Source organism: Rhineura floridana, chromosome 14 (genome assembly GCF_030035675.1).
Source record: "Rhineura floridana isolate rRhiFlo1 chromosome 14, rRhiFlo1.hap2, whole genome shotgun sequence".
In the NCBI taxonomy this organism is placed as follows: domain Eukaryota; kingdom Metazoa; phylum Chordata; class Lepidosauria; order Squamata; family Rhineuridae; genus Rhineura; species Rhineura floridana.
Genome location: NC_084493.1, coordinates 14,150,145 through 14,175,648, shown reverse-complemented (window position 1 = coordinate 14,175,648; position 25,504 = coordinate 14,150,145). Strand labels below are relative to the sequence as shown.

Genomic DNA, 25,504 nt, shown 5'->3' with positions numbered 1-25,504 from the left:
CCCATTGATGGTGTCCAAGTTGTGGTACGTTGTCCACAAGGACACTTGGATGGCACTAAGTTTGGCCCTCGGCACCAGATGAAGATATCTCCATTCTCTGTTTTGCTTCCTTCATGAAATGCTCCTGTTGCGTACTGCTGGTATGTATTTTTAATTGGTATTTGATAATAATAATAATAATAATAATAATAATAATAATAATAATAAATTTAATTTCTTCGTCACCTATCTGGCCAATGGCCACTCTAGGCGACTTACAAAATTGTTAAAATACAATTGATAAAATACAGTAATACAATATAAAAACAACACATCTGCAGCAATTTGATTTTAGTTTGTTAGCGTAAATTGTTCTGTTTTACTTTTCAGTTGTGGAAGGTTTGGCTAAAAGGTGGCATTTTAATCTTCTAAACAAACAAAGGCACAGTGTAATGACATCAGGACATGGAGGAAGGAGGGAGAAGGGGAGATAGTCACACAGGCAGTGGCGGCTTGGGCAGCTCCTTAAATGTTCAGACTAAAACCCGGGGTGGATTCCATTACCCCACTGACATGGAGCCACGAGCTGCCACTAAACAGGACTGGCATTTTGGGCCACAACTGTGTGCTTCTTTGAACACATATTTCTTAGAATTACAACCAGCATTTGTGTTGATGTCATTCTGGTGCCAGGTTAACGTTTATTTGCCAAGGCGTTTTAAAGGGTTTATATGACTGATTGGTTAACATGCTGCCATGGTTCTCTTGTACCTGCCTTTTTATATTAATGGTGTGTTTATGGTTTATTATTGTTTGGTTTTGTAAAATGTTTTGTAACCCACCCTGGTATCTGTATAGATGAAATGTGGCTTATAAATAATTTTAACAAACAAAGTAAAATAAATAAGGTGTAGTTCTGCATACAATTCCTGGCTCTCCCAAATATGCATATGTATATGCACATGTTTGCGAACACAAGTATGTCCAGGGCTGTCTCAGTCCTGATCCAGGGAGATGTCCACTACCAAGAGAAATTGATGCACCAAATCAGGGGAGGGTCAGCAGGCTCAGGGTTCTGAGAGAGAGGGGAAGGCTAGGCAAGGAAAGGTCAGGACCCTGGACAAGGACCAAGGTGCTGATTCAGGACAGCAGTTAGCAGTCCAGCAGCTGAAGCAAAGAATGCAAATGGTCTCAGCTGCATCTTGGAAAAACTGGCAGAGCTTTGTAGTCTGGGATAAGCACATAGGAAGCTGCCTTATACTGACGCAGACCAAAACGAATTATTAACTAACAAGAAGATAAATTTATAGAAAATGGGTGACTTTACATCAATCTCTGGAAGGGAAAAATCAAAGACAGTATTTGTTGTTGTTATGTGCCTCCAAGTCGACCACGATTTATGGCGACCCTATGAATCAGCGACCTCCAACAGCATCTGTCATGCACCACCCTGTTCAGATCTTGTAAGTTCAAAAGACAGTATAGTGCCATATAATTCTTCCCCACAAATATAATTTTCTTTTCTCCCACCACTTGCTACTCTTCCACATTTTTCTGTCTACAGTTGTGGTTATTCTCTGCCTCTTTTTCTTATCTTCAAAACCTGCTAAAACGAGCACAAAAAGAATGCTGTGATGAAACAATAACGCGGCCTGAAATTGTTTATGTAGAAATCAGAAGCCGTTTCCAAGCATTAAAAGATACCAAGTCAGACCCTTGGTCCATCTAGCTCAATACCGTCTACACTGACTGGCAGTGGGGCTCAAGGGTTTCAGGCAGGGGATATTTCCAGCCCTACCTGGAGATGCCCAGGATTGCATCAGGCACCTTCTGCATGCAGATCAGATGCTCTGCCACTGAGCCGCAGCCCTTTTCCACAGTAGTCAGGATGGAACCACCAGCACTACCCCGAGTGCTGCATCTGGCCAGTTAAAGGGCCAGTGCCTTTTCCAGCAGCTGTTCCCTTTTTCTAAGGAGGAGGGTTTCAAGGTTGTGAGAACTGCTTTGGGAAAAGCTCCTCAAGTGGAAAAACCTGTGGTTTTTGTGTGGCTGGAAAGTAGCTGTCTTTACGATGGAAGGTGGAAGATAGACCCAATATGGATAATGATAGAAGAGCGATTTAAAATCACAGGACTTAGTAGATTTGATGAGTTGGATTAATTGGCATGTTTATTTAGAAAAAAAATTTGATTGACATATATCTCAAGGATTGGAAACTTCTCTTTGACTTTTTGTGGAAGATTAAAATGATATGATGTTAATGAGATTTGAAACCAACTAAGATAACTGTTGGAGGAAGGTGATTTTATAATCTATTAAGAGATAGGTCTGTTACATATTCTAGATTTATAGTTGAATTATAGTGTTTTGAAATTACTGGATTTAGTAGATTTGATGAGCTGGATTAATTGGCATGTTTATTTAGAAAAAAAATTGATTGATATATATCTCAAGGATTGGAAACTTCTCTTTGACTTTTTGTGGAATATTAAAATGATATGATGTTAATGAGATTTGAAACCAACTAAGATAACCGCTGGTGATTTTATAATCTATTAAGAGATAGGTTTGCTATATATTATAGATTTATAGCTGAACTATGACAAATCGGAAGTCAATATTTTTATATATATGTATTTTTTTTGTATTGTATTAGTTATTGATTTGTGTTGTTTTCTTTTTGTATTATTTTGGTTTTGAAAATTAGAATAAAAATTAATTGAAAAAAAAAAAGGAATGGAAGCCTCTTTTGGACTTCTTGTTGAAAGAAAAAAAATGAAATGATGATAATGGGATTTGATGATTAATCAAGATAGACTATGGAAAAAAGTGAACTTTGTATGTTTTAGGGGTCAAGTTTGATATATATTATGTATCTATAGCTGATCTGTAACAAATCGGAAGTCAAGTTTTTTCTTTTTCTTTTTGCTGTATTGTTTTTGTTGTTTGATTTTGTTGTGTCTGTTTTATAAAAATTTGAATAATAAAAATTATTACAAAAAAAAAAGAAAGTAGCTGTCTTTACAAGGGCAAGTGTCACATCCACTCCCCCTGCTCACATTTGATCTGGCCCCACCAATGGCAGCTAGTGGCTCCATGTCAGTGGGGCAGTAGAATCCAATCCAGGTTTTAGTCCAAATTTCTTGAAAGTTCAGACTAAAACCTGGAGTATATTCCACTGCCCCACTGTTATGGAGCCACTAGCTGCCACTGGGCCCCACCAAATTTTTGCTGTGGCCTCATCCACCACTGGCATGCGGCCCCCAGAATGTTGCCCACAGGGGTATGTGGCCCTCGGACTGAAGAACTCCTACTCCTGCCTTAGGCAGACCACTTTCTTTCAACTTCAGTCCCCATCCCTCACCCCATCTCCAATATGGAAGCAATAATATGGACCTATTTTGCAGAGTTTTGCTTTTTAACTTAGATTATTTATAGAAAATGCTTTTCAACTACTGTTTACAAACATTTTTCATGGTTGGCGTTCTCTGGGCCACAGCACAAAAAGCACTGTCAACCCTTCAAAGCAGTGAACTAAGTGCTGAAAAGATCCTTTGAAAAACAAAAATCACCAGGACACATCAAGAACATTTTAAATGTTGAGTGCAATTAGCGGCGCACAATTTGTATATGCCATAATGCAAAGGGCCGTACGCAATGCTAGTTGCGGAAGTGTTTATAGCGTACATTTTTACAGCTGCTTTTATTTATCTCATCCATTTCAACTGTGCTCCCTGTCCCATATTCCAAAGGGGCCCGTTCCAGGTGGGACGAGGGATCCTGTGGACCAGCCAGTTCGGAAGACACTTTCCAGAGCCCGTACCTGTCATGCAATCTCTCAACACTCCAGCAAGACTGAACTATGTGGAGGCATTCCAAAAGCCTTCAAAGGGGTGGCTGTATACAGAGGTGGGGAGGAGACCATTCATCCTGGCGAGATTTCCTCCCCCCTCCTTATTCCAAAAGATGACTCCATCTGTTAAAACAGTCCAGTAGTGCATTGACAACTTGAGCCACAGCTCAGCTCATTCAAAGTCCTCTGCTGTATGCTGGGACTCCCAACCGATCCCTGCCCAAGGTTGCTCTTTCGATTAATGAAGGCAACACAGTGCGCTATGTGGTCATAAAGGAAGCTTGCGTATGGTCCTACTGTTTATGGACAAACAGTGGTCATGACACCAGGAGAAAAGTTGCAGGGAGCTGCCTCATGCTAAGTGAAGCCATTGGTTCATTTAGTTCAGTGCTGTCTGCACTGGCCGGCAGTGGCTGTCCAGGGTTTCAGACGGTGAGGCTTTCCCAGCCCTACCTGGAAAAGTCAAGGGTTGAACTTGGGACTTCCTGCATGCAAAGTAGATGCTCGGTCCAAGCGCATCATCTTAACTTTGGCTGTGTGTGGACACAGCTAGTGCCGCAGCGCTCATATCAGGAATCTGAAGGGTCAGGCAGCAATTTCCTACCGCAAGTATACTCAGCAATTGCTATCTTGCACATAACTTACTAATGGAGCCCAAGCACTTAAGTGGGCAAGTGCATTAGTGGTCGGTTGTGCATTAAGGCTCCGTGTGCTTAGTGTGAACTTATCTCAAGAACGAAATGTCACGGGCTGTCAAACGCAAGTCACTGCCAACTATAGTAAACGGTTACAGCCAGTCTTCATCTTGGGGACGCAAGAGCCTGCACAAACAATATAAACTAAGGACACTGTATTATACTATTAATGGAATGCTAATCTCATCAGTAACCTGTATCTTATAGATGCCATACATACCGAGGAAGTGGCTGGAAGTGGTCGTAGGGCATGATTTCTTTAAACCCATCACTGTGAACGAGACAAACAATATTGACAAAGTTACTTACTGAACACCAGATATTTTTCTTTATGTTGTAAATATTCATATTCATATTTCCAGTTATGTTCATTTCTCATTTCCACACCAGTTTGCAATTGTGTTTCAAGTCCTCATGAAAAATGATCAGCATTTTAGTGCTAACTTGCATGCAATTGCTCCTAATATAAACATTTCTACAAAGCAATTTCCCCTAATATAATGTATTTTTGTATGTATATTTCACAGATATATGCATTTATATGCACACTTTACCTGAGAATATGCATTTTTGTTCACGCTGTTTGGCTGGACAGCTACACGAAAAAAATTAGATACACAGTATATGAATCTGAAAGAGTGGCTGTGTTTCGCATATTGTTTCAGAAAGTGGGGATTTGGTAAGTTCGCCGTTAAATCAAACTGAATTGAATTTCTTCTGCATTCCTACACATGACTTGCACTGCATCCTCCAAGCTAGCCTGCTACCCTCAGATGTAGTGGACCCAATATCCTACTGTAACTACGCCTAAATATACGTTATCAGAAATAATCATGTGTTCCCCTCCCTGTTTATCCATGAGACTCCATTTCCCTTCCCTTTCTCAGTTGTCTTCCTTGCATACAGTTTTAGATTGTAAGCCCTTTGAGGCAGGGAGTTGTCCTCTCATTCTTTGTAATGTGCCATGTACTGATCCTAAGCCTTAGTGAGCTATCTGGAGCAAGAAATGAACAAGTCTCAGAGCTTTCTTAAGGCACAGAAAAAAACAGGAAAGTGCAAACCTCCGGACCAGACAAGCCTGGGATACAATCTAGGAACCTGGCTTTCTGTCTTTTCCTGGTCAGTAGGGTGGCCACTTAGTCATTGTCAGAAAAGAGGAAATGCAGTATCAAAAAAGGGGGACAAAAGAGGACACATATTTGCATATAGGTTATATAAGCTTACTTATCTGCAAATTTGTAAATAAATTATATTGTTATGGGCTCCTAGTAGGGGAAGGGCAGGATATAAATCTAATCAATAAGAAAGAAAGAAAGAAAGAAAGAAAGAAAGAAAGAAAGAAAGAAAGAAAGAAAGAAAGAAAGAAAGAAAGAAAGAAAGAAAGAAAGAAAGAAAGAAAGAAAAAGAATCATCATTATTATTACATTTACATCTTGCCCTTCCTCCTAAAGGGAGTCCAGGGCAGCAAACAAGCAGCAAAAAGCCAAAAACATCTTGGGAAAAACATCATAAACACAAAACATCTTTAAAACCATCTTCAAAACAATTACAATGCAGATGCAGACTGGGATAAGGTATCTACTTGTTGAAAGAGGAAGGTCTTCAATTACTATAATGCTGATACAATCTAGTAAGCTATTACTATATATATATGTAAAGTATTATTATATATAATGTAGTATGCTATTACCATAACTTAAATAGAAATACAATTCATCTCAATCCCTGGGCAGAAGACTGTGACCCGATGGCCTGCTCAGTCTGCTGTCCAGATGCTGCTAACTTAATGAGCAACTTCAAGACCCCTGTGGGTCTCCTTTCTTATGGTTCTTGGCCTTGAAACCAGGCTTGGACCAAGCAGCTTTTCAAACAGAGGTCACCTTCAAACAGAGGACTGTCCTCTGCCAGCCCTTCAAACAGAAGGTTGTCCTCTATTAGGCAGGAGACGTGGTCACCCTACAGGTCAATCAAGAAGTAGCCTCTGTCTGCTACTCTACAGGCTCCAACACAAGCCCTCAGCCCTGCCTCCAACAACTGGCCACAGAGGTCTGAATTGGAGAACATACACTACAGGACAGGATCTGGGCCAACCGGCCCACTGCTCTGGTTTGGCCCTGACACCCACAAGGAGTAATAAGGAACAAAGCAGAACATTAACCCCAGAACAATAGCACTTTTGTTTTTATAGTGCTGATATTAATGGCAAGTATTCATATTACATCCCTGCTTATAAAACTCACATCCTCCTTCCAGAAGATTCTGCAACCTTTTATGATCTGTATTCAATTTTTGCCAGAGTGGGTCTGCAGAACAGGCCTGGTAAGTTCTGAGCATTTAGGCTTTTGAGGGGTCTCTACTGATGATGACATTCAACTGGGATTAGAGGAAACAGGAGAGTTTAGTTATAGGAAATGAAATCCACTGAGAACTTTTCCTTTTTCTTCTTGGATATAACTCCAACTCTGCCAGCTGGCATTTTAATGTGAGGTTCTGGGCTAGATGCTGTAGTGTTATTTTAAGATACTTTAGCAGAGCCAGGAAACAGCACCAGACGGTCCAACAGCTAGCGTGCCTTAAATGTCATTGTGCAACTCAATATGGTCTATGCACACTGCAGCAGCCTTTAGGAACTTGGCAATAGCACCGTGCGGTCTTTGCACCACAAGCATCCTTCCTTCCTTTGTTTGTTTGTTTGTTTTATTTATTTAGAAAGAAGTCCAGGGCAGCAAACAAAAGCACTAAAAACATATTAAAACATCATAAAAACAGACTTTAAAATACGTTAAAACAAAACATCTTTAAAAACATCTTTTTTAAAAAGGTTAAAAAACATATTAAAAAACAATTCCAACACAGACGAAGACTGGGACAAGGTCTCTACTTAAAAGGCTTGTTGAAAGAAGGTCTTCAGTATGCGCCGAAAAGATAACAGAGATGGTGCCTGTCTAATATTTAAGGTGAGGGAATTCCAAAGGGTAGGCGCCACTACATTAAAGATCCATTTTGTGCAGAATGGACTTCCTGATAAGATGGTATCTGCAGGAGGCCCTCACCAAAACTAGAACCTTGAACTTAGCCCAGTAGCTAATAGGTAGCCAGTGCAATTCTTTCAGCAGCGGGGTGACATGTTGGCGATACCCTGCCCCAGTCTCGCCGCCGCATTCTGCAACAGCTGCAGCTTCTGGACCAACCTCAAGGGTAGCTCCACATAGAGCGCATTACAGTAATCCAGCCTGGAGGTTACAAGTGCATGGACCACAGTGGTCAGGCTATCCTGGTCCAGAAACAGCTGCAGCTGTCTCACCAACCAAAGCTGGTGAAAGGCACTCCTAGTCACTGAGGTCACCTGGATCTTCAGCGACACAGACGGAACCAGGAGCACCCCCAGACTATGGACCTCCTGATGACTGCTCCCAAGGGCTTCATATAGATGTTCAACAGCGTGGGGGACAAGATGGTGCCCTGCAGCACCTCACAGCACAACTGCCAGGGGGCTGAAAGGCAATCACTCAATGCTATTCTCTGAAAACAACTGTGGAGACAGGATCAGAACCTCTGTAAAACAGTGCCTCCAATACCCATCTCATCAAGTTGGCTCAGAAGGATACCATGGTCAACAGTATCAAAAGCCGCTGAGAGATCAAGTAAGAATAACAGTACTGCACTCCTCCTGTCCTTCTCCCGATAAAGGTCATTCATCAGGGTTACCGAGGCCGATTCAGTCTCATAAACAGGCCCCATAACCCAGACTGGAATGGGTCAAGATAATCTGTTTCATCCAAGAGTACTTGCAATTGCTGCGCCACAACCCTTTCAATCACCTTCCCTAAGAAGGGGGTATTTGTAACCAGGTGGTAGTTGTCACAAACCAATGGGTCCATAGTGGGCTTTTTCAAGAGTGGTCGGATCACCGCCTCTTTCAGGGTGGCTGGAATCACTCCCTCCCGCAACAATGCGTTGACCACACCCTGGATCCACTCGACCAAACACCCTCGGCAAGCTTTAATAAGCTGGGAGGAAGGGTGGGATATAAATCAAATAATACTAATACTAATACGAAGAAGAAGAAGAAAAAGAAGAAGAAGAAGAAGAAGGGTAAGGGTCAAGAGGACACCTTGCTGGCTGCATTGTCGCAAGCACCTTGTACATGTCATCAGGCCACATCAACTGAAACCGTTCCCAAGAAGTTGCAGCAGATGTTGTACTGGACACCTCACTGGGGACTATAGTAGATGTGGATGAGGCATCAAGACTGCTACAGAGGTGAGCAACTTTACCCTCAAAGTGCCTTAAGCTTTTAGAAAAACGAAAGCATTGTCTTAAAGGAAAAGAATGAATATGAGATGTTGGCTTCAGATAGATTCCCAAACTGGGGCACGCTAGGGTGCTTTTTTTAATTAAAAAAAAATCAAGCCTCCATGTTGGATGCATCCATCGCTCTATGACCCTTGGAGATGGATGTCCCCATGTAGCAGTAATATCATCCTGAGGGGGTGGGGCAGAGTAAGGATGCACCAGGAATTCCAGACACAGCTCACGCTTCACATGCCATCCATAGGCATCATCCCAGGGGCATCATCACTGGCAAGAGCTGCTGGATCTCTATGCAGCTGCCACTTGTGGTAAGCCTTTGAACCGCAGGTGGCAGCTTTCTCAGTGAAGTACCTTCAAGCCCACGCAGGCTGACTCTGCCCACCGAGGCCGGTCCTTCTGGGCAAGAATGAGCTTAAAAGGGCTTCCTGTTTCAGTTCAGCCTTGCTTGAGCAGCAAGGTCTCCCTGAGCTCTGGTGTGCTTCTGGTTTCCAGGTTATTCTCCAGTCCTGAATTCTGGCTTGCTCCTTGCTTCTGCCTCCTAGTTTGCCCTTCATCACTGCCTTGCTCCTTGGCCCTGACTCCTGGCTTGTCACACAGCCTATGTCCCAGCTCTACAAATCTTTATTGCTTAGTCTAGGGGTGCCAATATAGTGCCCTCTAGATATTGTGGGCTACAACTCCTTCATTCCTGACCGTTGGCCATGTTGGCTGGGGCTGATGGGAATTGTAGTCCACAACATCTGCCTCCTCTTGGCCTCCCCAAAGGCCATCAGTATAAGGCCATCAGTCACACAACAGTACAATAAAAGGTGAGACGACAGACAAAATATGATGAAAAGAAACCAATAGCATAACCCATGGTAATATCCAAGGATACAGGAACACAGGAAGCTGCCTTATACTGAGTCAAACTAGCTCAGTATTGTCTACACTGACTGGCAGCAGCTCTCCAGGATTATGGACAGGGTACATTGCCAGCCCTGCCTGGAGATGCTGGGGATTGAACCTGGGACCTTTTGCATGCAAAGCAAATGCTCTGCCACTGAGCTATGGCCTTTCCCACATTATGAGAAAGGTGATGATGCTGATAATGATAATAATACACTCATTACAGAAAGGACAGGATCATACCCATCTATAATTTGGGTCAATGCTTCAACAACAGAATTGTCAGCTCCCTGCAATCTGACTTCTTCATCCACCTTCACTGTTGTGGGTGGTATTCAATGCTAGTCCTACTCAGAGTAAACCCACTGAAGTTAATAGACATGGATAACAGGTTCAATGTCAATGGGTCTGTTCTGAGTAGGATTTAGTTGAATACCTCCCTTTGTTGCCAGTCAATCACATGGGATTTGGCTCATTCTTTCTAAATAGACAAAATCCACAACTAGCAAACCAGCTAGATCAAATATGTAAGCCTTGTTATATATGGCGGCTTGGGTAAGAGGAAGATGTTCTTTGGGTATTAATCTCTGGCAATAAGTCATGAAAATATAAATCCAAAATATGCTGCTTCACCAAATCTAAAGCTTTCTTTTCTCCCTGCTTTAACAACAACAAAAAAAGATGAGAATCATATCACAGCTATTAACTTACTGACCAGTTTAACTTGGTCACTGTCTGGGATACTAATCTGTGCTAACGTTTAAAGTTTCTGGCAATTTTCACAGAACAACTTAATCCTATAACAATAAACTACCATCTTGCTATTTAGTAAAAATGCCAACATTGGCAGATTAGTTTTGGCTCATAACAAGGAGGATGGGGTACTACTTGGTACCTGAAATATTGTCCTCAGGTATTGATTCTGAATGGATTTAATCCTTTGCAATGCATATGATCCGAGAGATGTGCTCCATAGAGCAACTGTCGCACTACTTTTGCCTGAAAAACCATTAAGCGCAGGCAGAATTAATTGATCAAAATAAAATTTGACACCACATGGTCTTGAAAGGATCTGGCACTAGCGGAAGTGTTGCTTCAGTTGTTTTTATCCTCCGCTTAATGTGGAAAAAACACACATCCAAATCCTGGGGTGGCCTTCTTTGATGTTAACCAATGCCCTTCTGAATTCATGCTTAGGCACATAGGAAGCTGCCTTATACTGAGTCAGACCACTGGTCCATCTCGCTCCATATTGTCTGCCCTGACTGGCAGATGCTCTCCAGGGTTTCAAGCAGGGAAACATTTCCAGAACTACCTGGAGATGCCAAAGATTGTACCTGGGACCTTCTGGATGCAAGCAGATGCTCCACCACTGGGCTATGGCCCTTCCCTTGGCATTCCAGCAGCCTCTATCAAACCATGGCTTGGCTTGTTTCTTCTTCGCGAAGACCCTGACTCACTCACCAACTTTGATATAATTATATATTTTTTCCAAACTACCATGTCAATTCTGCTGCATCCACAGGTGACAGCCATGCATGCTTATATTGTTCATCTTTGTTTCCAAGTTATTCAAATTTCCCAAGTCTAAATCAAATTCAGGCAACCACTTAACTCTTCTCTGTGACACCACTTCAGCATTAATCCCTGTGATGGTTATCGATATATCTCTACAGGGTCCTTCCATTTCATCCCCTCCGAATTGCAGTTTTAGAAAGAGGGGTTGACGATTAGTTCCTGATTATGGTAGAACTTGAAATGCTTTCACTCCCATAATCCATCACATTTATTTTGTTTTTTTTAAAAAAATATGAAATCCCATTTCTCATTCCCTCTCATACGACCATTCAATATATGAACTTTACCTAAAGAAGCCCACCAGAACATCTCCAGTCTTGTTAGTTTTTAGAGATTCTCGATCACTTTAAAGTTTCTCACGAGTCAAATCTCGACCTCACTTAGACGTTCCCTTCTTTCTCTCCTATTTTTGGCAAGAACCTTTGGTGCAGCCCTTCGTGCTCAAGAACAGGGACAGCCAATAAGGTGTCTTCCAGATGCTGTTGAACTACAACTCCCAGCAGCCCCAGCAGGCACAACCAATGGTCAAGGATTATGGGAATGGCAGCATCTGGAGGGCAGCACATTAGCTCCCCCTGCCCAAGAATAATAAGCTCAACTGAAAGTTTCTACAGACGGTATTGCAGCTCCCACTGGATCAAACACAGAAATAAAAAAATATGACAGTGCTCAAATAATACAGTTGGCTGCCCTTCATTTCTTTAAGGAAAAGTAAAGCTCTGCATGCACACCCGGCAAAACGTTCCCTCCGCCATGTGGACTGGCTTCCCACTGCACCGACTGGGATCCACCCATTCATTTATACATTTGCAATACAAACCTTGCAGGACACGGATCCATATTGCATTCCTTCAGCTTAGGCTTCGGTTTCTTGTTTTCAGGATAGTAATGGCAGTACTGCTCTGGCACCACACGCTTTGAACGGATATCCACACACTCTGCAGAGTTCAGCTGATAACCTATAGCGGGGGTGGGGGGTGGAGGATATACATTATAATTAAGAAGTGGAAACCTACATATATTATTTATTTATTTATTATTTACTACATTTATGTAAGGTCCTCTGTGGCACAGAGTGGTAAAGCGGCGGTAACGCAGCCGAAGCTCTGCTCACGGCCGAAGTTCGATTCCAACGAAAGGAGGAAGTCGAATCTCCGGTAAAAGGGGCCGAGGTCCACTCAGCCTTCCATCCATCCGTGGTCGGTAAAATGAGTACCGGGCATATGCTGGGGGGTAAAGAAAGGCCGGGGAAGGAACTGGCAATCCCACCCCATATATACGGTCTGCCTAGTAAACGTCGCAAGACGTCACCCTAAGTCGGAAATGACTCGCACTACAAGTGCGGGGACACCTTTACCTTTGCTTTACATTTATACCCCACTTTTCATGATAGAAACCCAAGGCGGCTTACATATGGTTCCCAGGCAGTCTCCCATCCAGGCACTGACCAGATCTGACCCTGCTTAGCTTCAGCAGGGTGCTGGCCTCAGGTGCCTTCACACCAGAGCCTGGGACCATATATTGACAGTTTCTGCATGTTCTGTGCTCATTCCTCCTCCATTCTCATACTTTCCACTAGTAATATCCTGGCCTGATCACTGAGATCACTTTGGGAGCGTCTCTGTCGGTGGTCTCTCATGGTTCAGATGCACGGTCCACAACGAAGAAGCTGTGCTGTCAGTGTCGTAGGCCCAAGTCTGTGGAACACCCTCCCCACTGAGATTAGACACAAGGCACCCTTCTTGTTGAACGTCAGGCATATGGCTAAAACTTTCTTGTTCCAGCAGGCATTTTAAGGTCAGGTTTGGCTTTATGATGATTTTAATGTTCCACTGGTTTTATGTACATCGCTGAGAAATGCAAATGATTAAGTGGTACATGAATGTTGTTAATAACTAAAAAATACCCATATGTACACACATACTATTTGCAAAGAACATTCACACCCCTCTTCCATACACATACAGCAATTGTCACGTACCATCTACCCATCAGTTTACACTTTGGTCCATGCCATCTACCTTTTTCCTTCCCAACAGCACACAACTCCATGTGCTTGGAGGCTTTGTGCCCCGACAACTTTTAAAATTTCTGAGGGATGGGGAATACTCATAAATATTTCATCGCCCCTCAACAACTGAGCAAATGACTCGAGAGGACTGGTTTCAACTGACCGAAGCAGAGCTCTCTCAGCCAACACCTATGGAAGTTTCAAAACAACTGCTGCCTGCTATCGATCCCACTTATGCTGGGTATGCCACGTATGTCCATCACTCACCCCTGAAAGGATGAGCAAACCTCTAATAGATGAACAAATTTATAAACTCTGCAGCGCACTTGTGATGGATGTGCTTTCAAAGCCCCTGCAGATCCATTAAATAGCAGCAGCTAGAGAAGTAACACAGAAAGACTTGGAAGAGGACATTTTACATCATTCCCCCGCAACCCCTGGCAATAAAATAATAAATATTCATCATAAAACCCAATTTAAAAAAAAAAATTATAAAACCAAACACTATCTTAAATGCATGCGGGAACAAAAAAGTCTTAGTCGTGCACCTGAAGTTCAGCAAGGAAGCTGCCTGCTAGGGTGAGATCCGTTGACCAGTGCCTGTTCGAAAACATTCTGTCAACCTAACAGGCTGGCATTGATTCAAGTTCATTCTCTATCTGCTAGCCACTGCTTTTACTGATCCGTGCTTTTTTTACTCAGAAAAAATACATCGATATTAATATTGATGTTTTAAAGGAAATAGCATTATCAATGTTTCCGTCAAATTTTAAAAGGAAATATCGATAAATTAGCGTTCTTACAATCAGTGTTCCAGAGGCAGATTTTTTTTTTTAAAGTCCATTTTCAAAAACAGCTGTGGAAATTCACTACATTACAATCAAACCCTCAGCAATTGAGAATAAGCAAATTAATGTAAAATTTGGTACCAAATCCGAATTGAGCAGAATTCTAGCACATCCCAGGTGCCTGCCTAAGCTCAGTTGGGTTCCATAGGCTTTGGCCCGCTACACTTTTAGTCCTTACAAGCTGTGCATCTGAGCCATGAGGGGCCCCCAGCAGTGATTGGGCCAGGATATAAGAGGTCAAGTGGTCCCTGCGGTATTCTGGATCCAAGCTCTTAAGGGCCTTAGCCTCGAACCTGGTCTGGTAACATATGAGCAACCAGTGAAAACTTTCCAGCACCCAAGTTATATGCTGGCAATAGTTTCTTGCCAACAACAATGTAGCTTCAGCATTTTGCACCAGGTGGAACAAGGGTAGCCCCACATAGAACACACTGTAACAATCAAGTCAATACATGAATCACTGCAGCCAGGCTGTAGTGGTGCACCAGCTGTAACTGGCAAAAGGCACTCCTAGCCACTGAGGCTACCTGGGAATAATGCTCATTGAATTAAATATGATTTACTTCTGAGTAGACATGGCTAGTATTGCACTGTTAGTCTTTAAAGTATCACAAGACTTTTGTTGTTGTTTTCACCTATGGAATGAGAACTATAAAAGAAAAAATGAGCATGGGGCCACTGGTATTAGGGCTGCATGATCCAGCTCTGCTGAGCAAGCAAGAAACTCAGAACAAGAAAAGCGATGGGGGGAGAAAAATGTAAATATTGAAAACTAAGTGTTTATTTAAACATGGCTGCATTTTATGGGACATGCACACTATCTGAACTCCTTTATGACTCCACCGCAGAGAACACAGAGTGCATGTATAAGAGAGAACAGTTCTGAACAAATAATCAATCCAAATAAGGGATGATGGTGCAGTTAATCCTTTCCTCCCACATTTTGCTCTTAAAACGATCATCTCCAAAAATAACCAAGTCATTTATAAGAAGCCAAATGGAAGTTGCCAATGACCAAATAATCTTACACCAGATACACTTAGGCCAAAGAGAAACAGAATGAGATTCCTGACATACCCTATTAAGATATATTTATCAATATTGATTTTAGGAAGCATATAAACTGAATTCCCTGCATTCCTTGGTTTCTGATCTCTCTCCCTCAGAGCTCTCAAGCAAAGAAATATTGCCTGACCATGTTCAAAACCAGCAGAAGAGTGATTTTAAAAAAATCTCATCAGCATTTTCATGCAAATTTCTAATATACACATTTTGTCAGCAATTTTGCCTAATATACATGTTTTTGCAAAGCAATATTCCCTAACAAGAATGCATTTTTGAATGTTATTTTCACTTTCATGCACACTTTATTCCAGTATATGCATTTATTTTACACATTACTTGGTTGGAGAACACATTGCAAAATTCAGAGAAATGGAAAGTTTGAAGGATGGCTGTGTTTTGGTTCACATATTGCTTCAAAAAGTGCAGATTTGGAAGGTTTCATGCAAATGGCATTGATTTTCTCCCCCACCCCTAGCCACTGGAAACAAGAGCAATCTTTAGCTTTTAATGAGAATCTTACAAAGAAGTGTGCTGCCATTTAAACTTCTACTACAGGGATAGGGAATCTCTGGCCTGCAGGCCATATTTGGCCCAGCACGCAACCCACAAGGCTGTTTGCCCCAAACCACATACACCTGATGTCATATGTGGCTGGATTGGCTGTGCAACCAGGTTCCCTGTGGGGGAACTCTATTGTGCAGCTGATCCCCGCACAAAGCAGTTTTGCCAGCCCTGCGCTCAGGGCTTTGCCAAGCAAGGGACAGCAAATCCCCTCACTCAGCAATCAACTAGCTGTCAGGCACTTGAGAAGCTCTACACAACGACCCACCTATCATCTGACATCATAATAACATCAGGTAACTGACAGGTGGGTTGCCCCACTGGAGCGGGGCCAGATAATGATCTACCTCGCCAAACCAAAAAAGCTCCCCATCCCATTCTAGCACGAATCAGGAATCCCATCAAAGAAAAGGAAAGAAATGAAGTATGCTGTAATATTTTCCCCATTCTCTAAGTTTCTCTAAACTAACCTGTCAGAAACAAACTTGAAAGCCTCATTATCACCTCATTCACTTGCCATCAGTTTCTCAGATGCTCCACCAAATGAGATTAGTGCTTCTGCTTTGACAAAATGGCTCAGAGCTGTGCCTCCCTGCATTCCCCCTCCAGAATACCCCTGGTTGGAAGACGGGGGTCTTGATGCGGCCCACGTTCAGCACTGTATATGGCAGGAATAGGAGAGATGAGCCTGAGGCTTGGAGAGGGGCAGCTTGCTGGCTATCGGAGGCCCATGCAAGGCAAAAGAGTTGCTATGAACAAGGAACCCCTACAAACATTCCCCACCCACCTTTGTGTTAGTGTAATCTGGCAAAAATGGGGCTCTGTCTTAGGTAAGCCACTCTTCCTTCTGCCTCAGTTCCCTATCTATAATATAGAGACACAAACACCAGCTGCCTTTAAGAGCTAACGTAAGCACTACTGAGAAGTGCCCTGAAGAAACACACTATGTAAAATTAACCGTTTATTATCTCTTCCCAGAAATGCCAGCTACATTTTAAGTTTGCACTTGAAACATATGAGCGGATATTTTGATAGTAATTACACCGAAAATATCACCAGGGTATCCATATCCCCACGTAACTAGTTGCAAATGTTGGGCCTTCTGCACTTTAAAAATAGAAATGCAAACAGGGAAGGGCTCAGTGTTGCAACACAGCATGAATTTATAGTGATATATATTTTTTTAAAGTTACAGCTAGAAAGCTGTAAATCCACCACTTAAAATCCACAGCTGTACACACTCCCAGGCCCCATCCATTACTCACCTCCTCCACATGTCACAGTGCAGGGGAAGAACTCCGTCTGTCTCCACTGATGACTTATGGGTTGATAGAAAAAGAACTGAACCACGCTGTCTCTGGGGGCAGTATACCTGGTCTAAAGAGAGTTCCATTACGACACATTTGTATACCGCGTGCCAGCGCTCCATGGCCCATCACAGCATAACTCAGGCGCAAAGTGCAGTGCAGAAAGCCTCAGGGCAAACGGCAAGGGAAAAAATAAAAATTTCACAAGGAGACAATCCAGAGTGCCGTAATTTAAAACAGAAGGGTTCTTTCTGTTTATCACACATTGTTCTCTTCTGACATTTATGTCTATGTCACAGGTTATCAGCAGGGGCATTCCCTTTGCATGGTGGAGGGATGCTCACATCTGCCTCCATTCTATGACACGGATGGCCTGCAGATGAAGCAAATGCTCCATGCTGACACCTGACCGTTTGGGCACCCAACTGCCACGATTTTGCACCCTCAGAGGAGGAGGAGGAGTTCATATGAATTGGTCTGAAACGTAAACTTTTATCCTGGATGGATAAAACAGCATAATTGGTGAGGAACAGGTTGGGTTTAAAGCCAGTTGTTCAACCTTAGACCACTGTTGTGTTATAGCCCATCTAGCTGAGAAATTTACTTCAGTCCCTGGTGGTAAGCTTTTTCCTGCCTTTACTGATCTCAAGTCCCCTTTCGATCTGGTTTCAAGAGATCTGTTAAGGGTGCCGAGAGTTGTTAAAGAGACCCTTCACACAGCTACAATTCCCAGAGCAGTTTAACAATCAATCCTTCTTCTGAGGGAACTCTGGGAATTGTAGCTTTGCGAGGGGAAAAGGGGGTCTCCTCACAAACTCTCAGCACCCTTGACAAACTACCTTTCCCAGGATTCTTTGGGGGAAGCATGATTGATTAAAGTGGTATGATACTGTTTTAAAGGTATAGGGCAGCTATAGGGTTAGGTGGGACCTGACTTCAGCCTGTCTGATGACAGCCCCCCACCTACCTACTCTTGGGCCCGAGCAACTGACACGTTACAAATCCCAATTTACCTGAGCCTCTTCTTGCCCAGGTTCGGTTACCCTTAGAAGGAGGCCATCCCCCCCCCCGTCACTGTATTTCAACAAAGTGGTTTCAATTGTGTCGGCAGCCAGCATCCCAAGTTGCACCGGGGAGAAAGGCAACATCTTTACCTTGATAATGAAATCTGGTCCGAGGGGCCCTGGGATTTTAAGCGTTTCCCTTTCTGAGCCCTTCTGAAATTCAACCGTCGTGTTTTCAATAACGAACGTTCCAGGGGCACCGAAGCTGTGTTCTTCACTGTCTCCCTGTAGCGTCTTTGATTCAATCACTGGAACAGGAAAGGAACACACCCCAGTTCACTGGGTTATGTTGAAGGCTTGCAAGGCGAGAAACAAAATAAAAACCAAACACTGGCTTACACAAAACGTAGGTTGGAAGAAATGACATGGGATACCTTTGTAAGAATGACAGGCAGTTGGGTGCAATAAATTTAAGCAATAATTATGGCCGTCAGATGTCAGGGAATTAACAAGGATTGCTGTTTAATCTAATCCTCTGAAAAGAGAATAAATTGCCACATGGGATATTTTTTTATAGGAACTAAAATGTATTTTATTACATTAGAAATAAACCAGATATAGCACTGGTTTATGGCAGGCAGATAAGGAGAATATTGCCATGAATTAAAAAAAAAGGCATTAGGTAAACTCAAGCCTGTCACTCACACCCACAGAATAATGAGCTCAGCTTAGCTTTCATCCTCTCCCCACTTTCCTGATCAAATATATTATTGCCAGTGACAGCCCTCCTCTCTAGTTGGGAAAGGGGCAAAGAGTCGCTTGGATTGCGGAATGTAAGGACAAAGTAATTTACTTAATTTATGCAATCAATGATGTAAATGACATAAGTTATGTAGTTTCTCCACAGTGGACAGTGAGATGAATAATGCAGGTTTTGTCGGGAGACGAACTGGAGTGGAATGGAAACAGGGCTGCATAGGACGAATTCAGAGTGGAATGGAAAAAGGTGCCTTCTTAATATCCCTACTAGTGAGTGGCCTTTGTAATCTTTAAAATGATATAGCTCTAATGATACGTCTCCTGCAATACCTTGCAAAAATGCACTAATGTCCTAAGGCAGCCTTATGAACTATCTTGAAGAGGAACATTCCCCAGCTCTTACATGCAAGGATAGAATGCAAGGGAGAAACAACAATATCTTTATCTGGATAAAGGATGTCGGTCCAAATTTATTTTTGGTCTAATTCCAATGAAAGCAATAGGGTTGGAAGAGGCATCTGGTCCACTTGTGTCTAGACAGAAGTGTACCCAAACCCATTTATTAATAGAGAGGAAATAATCTGTCAGGTTTCTGTAAAAAACAACTTGTCTCATTTAAATAGGCTTCAGAACCTTTATAATCCATAGGAGATAAATGCATTGAAAGTTCTATTAAAAATACTACTACTAACCACATTAATATGGCTAGTAATCCTTACAACAAGTCTGTAAGATAGGCCAGTATTATAGTCTCCACATTGCAGATGGGTTCTGTGTCTGAGGCTGCAATTTAATACTGTACATGTCTACTCAGAAGTAAGCTGCATTGGGTTCAATGGTGCTTTCTCCCAGGTAAGTGTGTATTGAATTGCAGCCCAAATGATAGCAATTCATATAAGGCCATCTATTGGATTCACTGCTGAGGTGAGTTTAAACCAGGGAGTTCCCAACCCAGGCTCTTAACTGCTACAGGGCTCAGTTCAGATTATCATTTAAATCATAGCCCTTGCCCTTCAGCTCTGTGAACTGTGGTTTGTTCTAACCAGAGTAGTAAACAACTCAGGATCAGAAACCATTTTAGTGCAAATTTCTCCTAATAAACATCTTTTTGTGGGCAGCTCTAACGTACACATTTTTGCAAGCCATTTTTTGTCATATGCCATTTTTATTTTCACTCATATATTCATTTTTATGCACACTTTCCACTAACATGCATTTTTGTAAACATTTTCTTAAAATGAACCCAATTCGCTTTAACTGAAGGATGACTCCTAACAGTTTCATGAGAGAATACTATCTTCAGCAGTCTTATGGCACCCACAGTTTGGTCCCACGGGAGGACCAAAGGAGAGATATTAAATACAAATGTCTTTGGCCAAGGCAGTGGCAGCTTTAGACCCAACCCCCCATCTTCATCAGATATAATTCGAAACTGATCGTTATGAGCCAGTTTCAGTGCAGGACACCTTACCAGCAATATGTGGGGCTTTATTATTTATGTTTTTGATTACATTTATATCGCACCTTTCTTCCAAAGAGCTCAAGGTGGTATACATGGCTCTCTCCCCTTTCAACCCTGTGAGGTAGGTTAGGCTGAGATACTGTGATTGGCCTAAGGTCACACAGCAAGCTTCATGGTCGAATCGGTATTTGAACCCTGGTCTCCCAGATCCTAGTCGAACACTCCAACCATGACACACCACACTGGCTCTGTTTATGGAGAGATGCCCTTGTATGGTCCAAAAGCTGCAGCTAGTACAGAATGCAGGGGTCAGACTGCCCACAGGAGCAGGTTTATTGGCAGATGTTACTCTGCTTCTGAGAGAGGGGCACTGGTTACCAGTCTGCTACTGGGTCAGGTCCAAAGCCCTAAACAACCTGGGCCCAAAGTATAAGGTCCGCCTGATTCTTTATGACCCATTTTGATCAATGAGGTCTTCTGATGGGACACTGTTGGTGGCCCTACATGCCCCTGAGGTTCAGCTGGCCTTTACCAGGGGCCGAGCCTTCAATGTGGCTGGTCCTGCCCTGTGGAACTCCTTGCCAGCACAGGTTCAGCAGGAGTCATCCCTGCGGTATTATTCGGACAGGCCTTTCAAACCCGAGATTCTTTGCCAACCAGCTCTCGCTGATGTGATTGTTCTTATTGCAACACTGTGTTTTCAGTCTGTGTAATACCTTGTGATAGTTTATATGAAAGTGCAGTTTATAAATATTTTAAAATAAAAAATAAATTAATGTGTTACATATCAGGCCTGAGGCTTAGCGTATGGCAAGTTGAAGTGAGGCCCAAGTTGAACATAGGTCCCGTCTGCACTATACATTTAAAGCAGAATCATTCCACTTTAAACAATAATGGCTTCCCCCCAAAATTCCTGGGAATGGTAGTTTGTTAAAGGTGCTGGGAGTTGTTAGGAGACCCCCTCACAGAGCTATCGGCAATCTCTCTTCCCAGGGAACTCTTAAGATATCGTAACTAAATTTTGCATGATGGTTTCGGAGATCCAGGAGCAGGATTTCTGTCTATGTTTGGACACAATTTGGACACCATTTTGAATCAAGATGACGGATTGAACCTTTCGGAACTGTACTGCTTTTTTAAAAAAGAAAAATCCTGAGCAGTGCTGGGAACGAGGCCGCTAGTCTCTCAAAAAAGCCAGAAATATTTGGTTATCTGTAGCACGAAACACAGCAAAGTGGTTAAATATGAGAAGGCCCCAAAGGCATTAAAACGAAGGCATACTATTGCTGTCGAAAAGAAAATGAATTCATTTTAAGGAAATGGGAATCACATGACACTCAAAACATAAAAGAAAACAAGCATGCGTATGAGCAGCTGAGGTATATAAAGAGAAGGGGGCTACCGTGCTAAAGCAACTATTTCCATTTGGACACAAGAAGAACAGGTAGAGGTTGAGCATCTACAGGCCTAATCTAAGTATAAAATGGAGCTGACCTATATCATGTTATGTGTTCAGTTGTCAATGGACTTGAGGATAGCTGTTCCTGCCAAAAAACCTACCTGCTGGAATTAATGAACTGTTTCCACGACCACGCACCACTGTGCAGATAATTCCCAGATAGGAAACATGAGTTTCTGTTAAACACACACCTAGCATACCCTCAAACTGTAAACCACATGTTTTCCTCTTAACGTCCATAAAAATAAAAAAACAGAATTCACAATGTATGGCTAAATGTTTAAAATGCAAGCTTCTGTCATTTAAAAAGCCAGGAATTAGCATCTTTCAATTCCCTTCCAGCTAGACTCCGTTGCAAGTTCATGAACTTGGTTATCTAGCATTAGCCACTTGTAAAAATATTAGCTTCTGGTTTTGTTGTTTCTACAGCAGGGGGATTATTTTCAGAGGACTCTGGCTTATTTTGGATTCTAAAGGTCTTAACAAAACAGCTTCTGGAAAGCCAAAACCCCTCCCCCTCACTTCAACTCCCCCCCCAACCCATTTCAAATGCCAAAGGAGGGGAAAGTGACAAGAATGGAGTTGTCTTATCTAAGTGTTAATGAAAACCAAATATTCAAAAAGACAAGGATGTGAAAACAGCAAAGCTCTCTTCAATCCAGACAGTTTCCTATATATTTGTACACAAAAGATCCACACTAATTGCTGGGGGGAAATTCAATTTTTGTTTGCATTTTAATGAGGAACTACCTAATTCCGGCAGTTCCACACACTCCTAGCATCATACCCTCAAACTGTAAACCACATTCTTTCCTCTTAACATCCGTAAAGAATAAAAACAGAATTCACAACATATGACTAAATGTTTAAAATGCAAGCTTCTGTCATTTAAAAAGTCAGGAATTAGCATCTTTCAGTTCCCTTCCAGCTAAACTCTGCTGTAGGAAGTGCTATACACAGGTACTTACTAGCAACTTCTGGAATTCATTGCCACAAGTGCAGTTCCACCATTCCCTCACATGACAGTAACCAGTATCACAATCTGCGTCTGTGCTGGAATTGCTTTTAAAGATGTTTTAAAAACTTTTTTTAAAAAGATGTTTTTAAATATATTTTAATACATTTTTAAAGACGTTTTGTTTCTATGACGTTTTAGAGTGTTTTTGGCATGTTTGTCTGCCACCCTGGGCTCCTACTGGGAGGAAGAGCGGGACATAAATTTAATAAATAAATAAATTTGCTTGCTGTTGTTGTTATTATTTACTACATTTACACCCCGCCTTTCTTTCATCATAGAACCCAAGGCAGCACACACGTTCCCAGGCAGTCTCCCATTCAAGCACTGACCAGACACAGACCTGCTTAACTTCAGCAGAGTGGTGACCTCATGTGCCTTCAGACCATAGCTTGGTTGGCCACTGTGAGAACCGAATGTCTGACTGCATGGGCCACTAGCCAGCAAGCTTTTCTTATGTTCTTATGTGTGTGGACTCGAACACATACATAGGGCTTCCGTATCAGGCATAGGCAAAGGATTCAGATCTTCCAACTGTACCTAAAATGACAATAACCTTGGAAATGTTCCAATGGAATGTTTAACTGTGAGCCCTTCTCTGTTAAGAATGTATGGAGGTGTTCATACCAAGGTGTGCTGGTCCTTTCACAGTAATTCTTGCACTGTGACTCCCATGTGGTACAGCAATCACGGTTTCCTCCCCTAGGAAAATTAAAGGAACAGTTTCAGAAATTGTATCTTGCAAGGAAATCGTCAAATCTCATAACAAACAATACACACATATTTAAAGGGTTTTTACTCTTTCTCTTAAAATGCATCTGTTGTTAAGTACATTGCCCACATCTGCTTGCTGAAATATACTGCTGTTAAGTCACATATGGACTTGTAAATCCATTCAGCTATTATTTTCTATTAACTAATGTAGTACATTAGGCGCTCAATTTACATCTTGTCCTGGTTTTATTTCCTAATAGCTGAAAAGGCTTGAAATGTTGTGCCATGTGGAATTTCACAGCTGCTTAGCTGGTTTTTGCCCACCTCTCATTTCCTGAAGCAGATCATGGCTTTAATAAACAGAAAGATTTGCAGGAAACAAATCAGCTACCCAACACTAAATCCTAAACCATTACAGACTAGAGAAGTACAAATTAGAACCTCCTGCTAAATATCTGCAACTTCTACATGCTCATTATTTCCATTTAAAAATGGCTTTTAAACCAAACTGGCCATGGACCCTCACCTCCCTCCTGTCCACCTCAAAACTAACCACACATACACAACCCTCCCCCTACATCTGACCCATGGGAATTAACTGAATTCTTCCCTTTTGATAATCAGTTTGTTTTCTAATTAATTGGTGAATTATCATTAAGAAAAGAGGAATAATTTTTTGGCACAGCATAACATTTAATATTCTGTCTCATACTGTCTCTGGGTGGATGGGATGAAATTTGTAAGCTGTGCACTCTCCCACTTGGGAATGGCAGACAGACTCAAAACACCAGACTGTGAGATGGAGCACTCTTAGTTTCCCTAATCCTACCCTGCCTTCAGCAAGAAACAGAGAGAAGCAACAACTACTGCATCTGTATGTAATGCTAAACCATGGTTTAGCATTATGAGGACAAGCCTCATGTAATTCCCATCCACTTCCTCTTCTGGGACAGCAATGAGGAGATTGGAAACTTCCATTTTAGATCAATTGCAGTTTAGTGCGCTGTCTGAGCCTTGAACTGTGGTTAATCTTAACTCTGGTTTGCTGAAACAAACCAGCTTCATAACCCGTGGCTTGAATTTGGTTTGTTTCAATAAACCTTAGTTAAAATTAATTTGTTTGTCTGGATTAGGATATCCCAACATTCTGCAGTTAATCTAACAAGGAACGGAACTCATTCAAACTTCTTGCGGCCACACCAGAGGAGAATTGGGGAGTGAGGAAGCATATAAGCCCAAGACTCAGTGCAGCTCATCTGGGTAGCACTAGACCATGGTTTAGCATTACATGTGAACACAGTCAATGAATTCTTCAGAGTTCAGTTCATAGGGAGTTCAGAAATATGGGTGTAATTTAAAACACCTTAGAGTCATTTCTCTGTATAGAGTGAGATATTTAACTTATCTTTTGAATAGATACTCATAATGTGTTTTGAGTTGAAAAAATGTTTGCAACACAACCTGTAGTGTTGAAAACAGGGGTGGAGTTTCAAAAACCTCATTGTGAAAACACATGCCCTAGCTAAAAAGGACCCAAAAGAGCCTTTTAAATTGTTGCTTTTGTCGTTATTCTATTCTAAAATGAGATCAATTAGATTTAATCCAATAAACCACCTAAGTGAGAAATGAAGTGATCATGAGCAGCAGGATTTAAAGCAAGTTTAAATTCTTGGAACTGTGGTCTTGGTTTCAAGATTACAGACTCATCACACCTTAAGTCTCCAGACCATACAGCCTCAGCCAGGTCTATCTAAAGTCTGCATGTCCTTAAGCTTTGCTACAGAAGCCCTAGTATCATGCATAATTTGGCACCATAAGGATCTAATCTTTTAAACACATTTTATTTTTGAGGAGGATCACAACTGAACCCCAAAGAAGCACAAAGTATTTCCCCTAACCATTGCCAATTCATATACTCCTCCAATAAAGTGGTCAATTCTTCTGTTGTGTTTTTTAAAAAAAAAAAAATTGTTCCTTTTTGTTTTGTTTTTG

General features: G+C 42.0%; 1 protein-coding gene across 6 annotated transcripts in view; it reads right to left on the bottom strand.

Moving 5' to 3' along the window:
• ADAMTSL3 (ADAMTS like 3) overlaps positions 1–25,504 on the bottom strand; it is a 300,162-nt gene that overhangs the window by 90,491 nt on the left and 184,167 nt on the right. For all 6 annotated transcript variants that reach the window (XM_061594994.1, XM_061594995.1, XM_061594997.1 and 3 more), the window contains 5 exons: positions 23,426–23,500; positions 18,254–18,411; positions 17,058–17,169; positions 12,128–12,266; positions 4,748–4,798 (listed from right to left, as the gene is read on the bottom strand). In XM_061594994.1, coding sequence (XP_061450978.1) covers positions 4,748–4,798; positions 12,128–12,266; positions 17,058–17,169; positions 18,254–18,411; positions 23,426–23,500 — 535 coding nt within the window. The remainder of the gene's footprint in view (positions 1–4,747; positions 4,799–12,127; positions 12,267–17,057; positions 17,170–18,253; positions 18,412–23,425; positions 23,501–25,504) is intronic.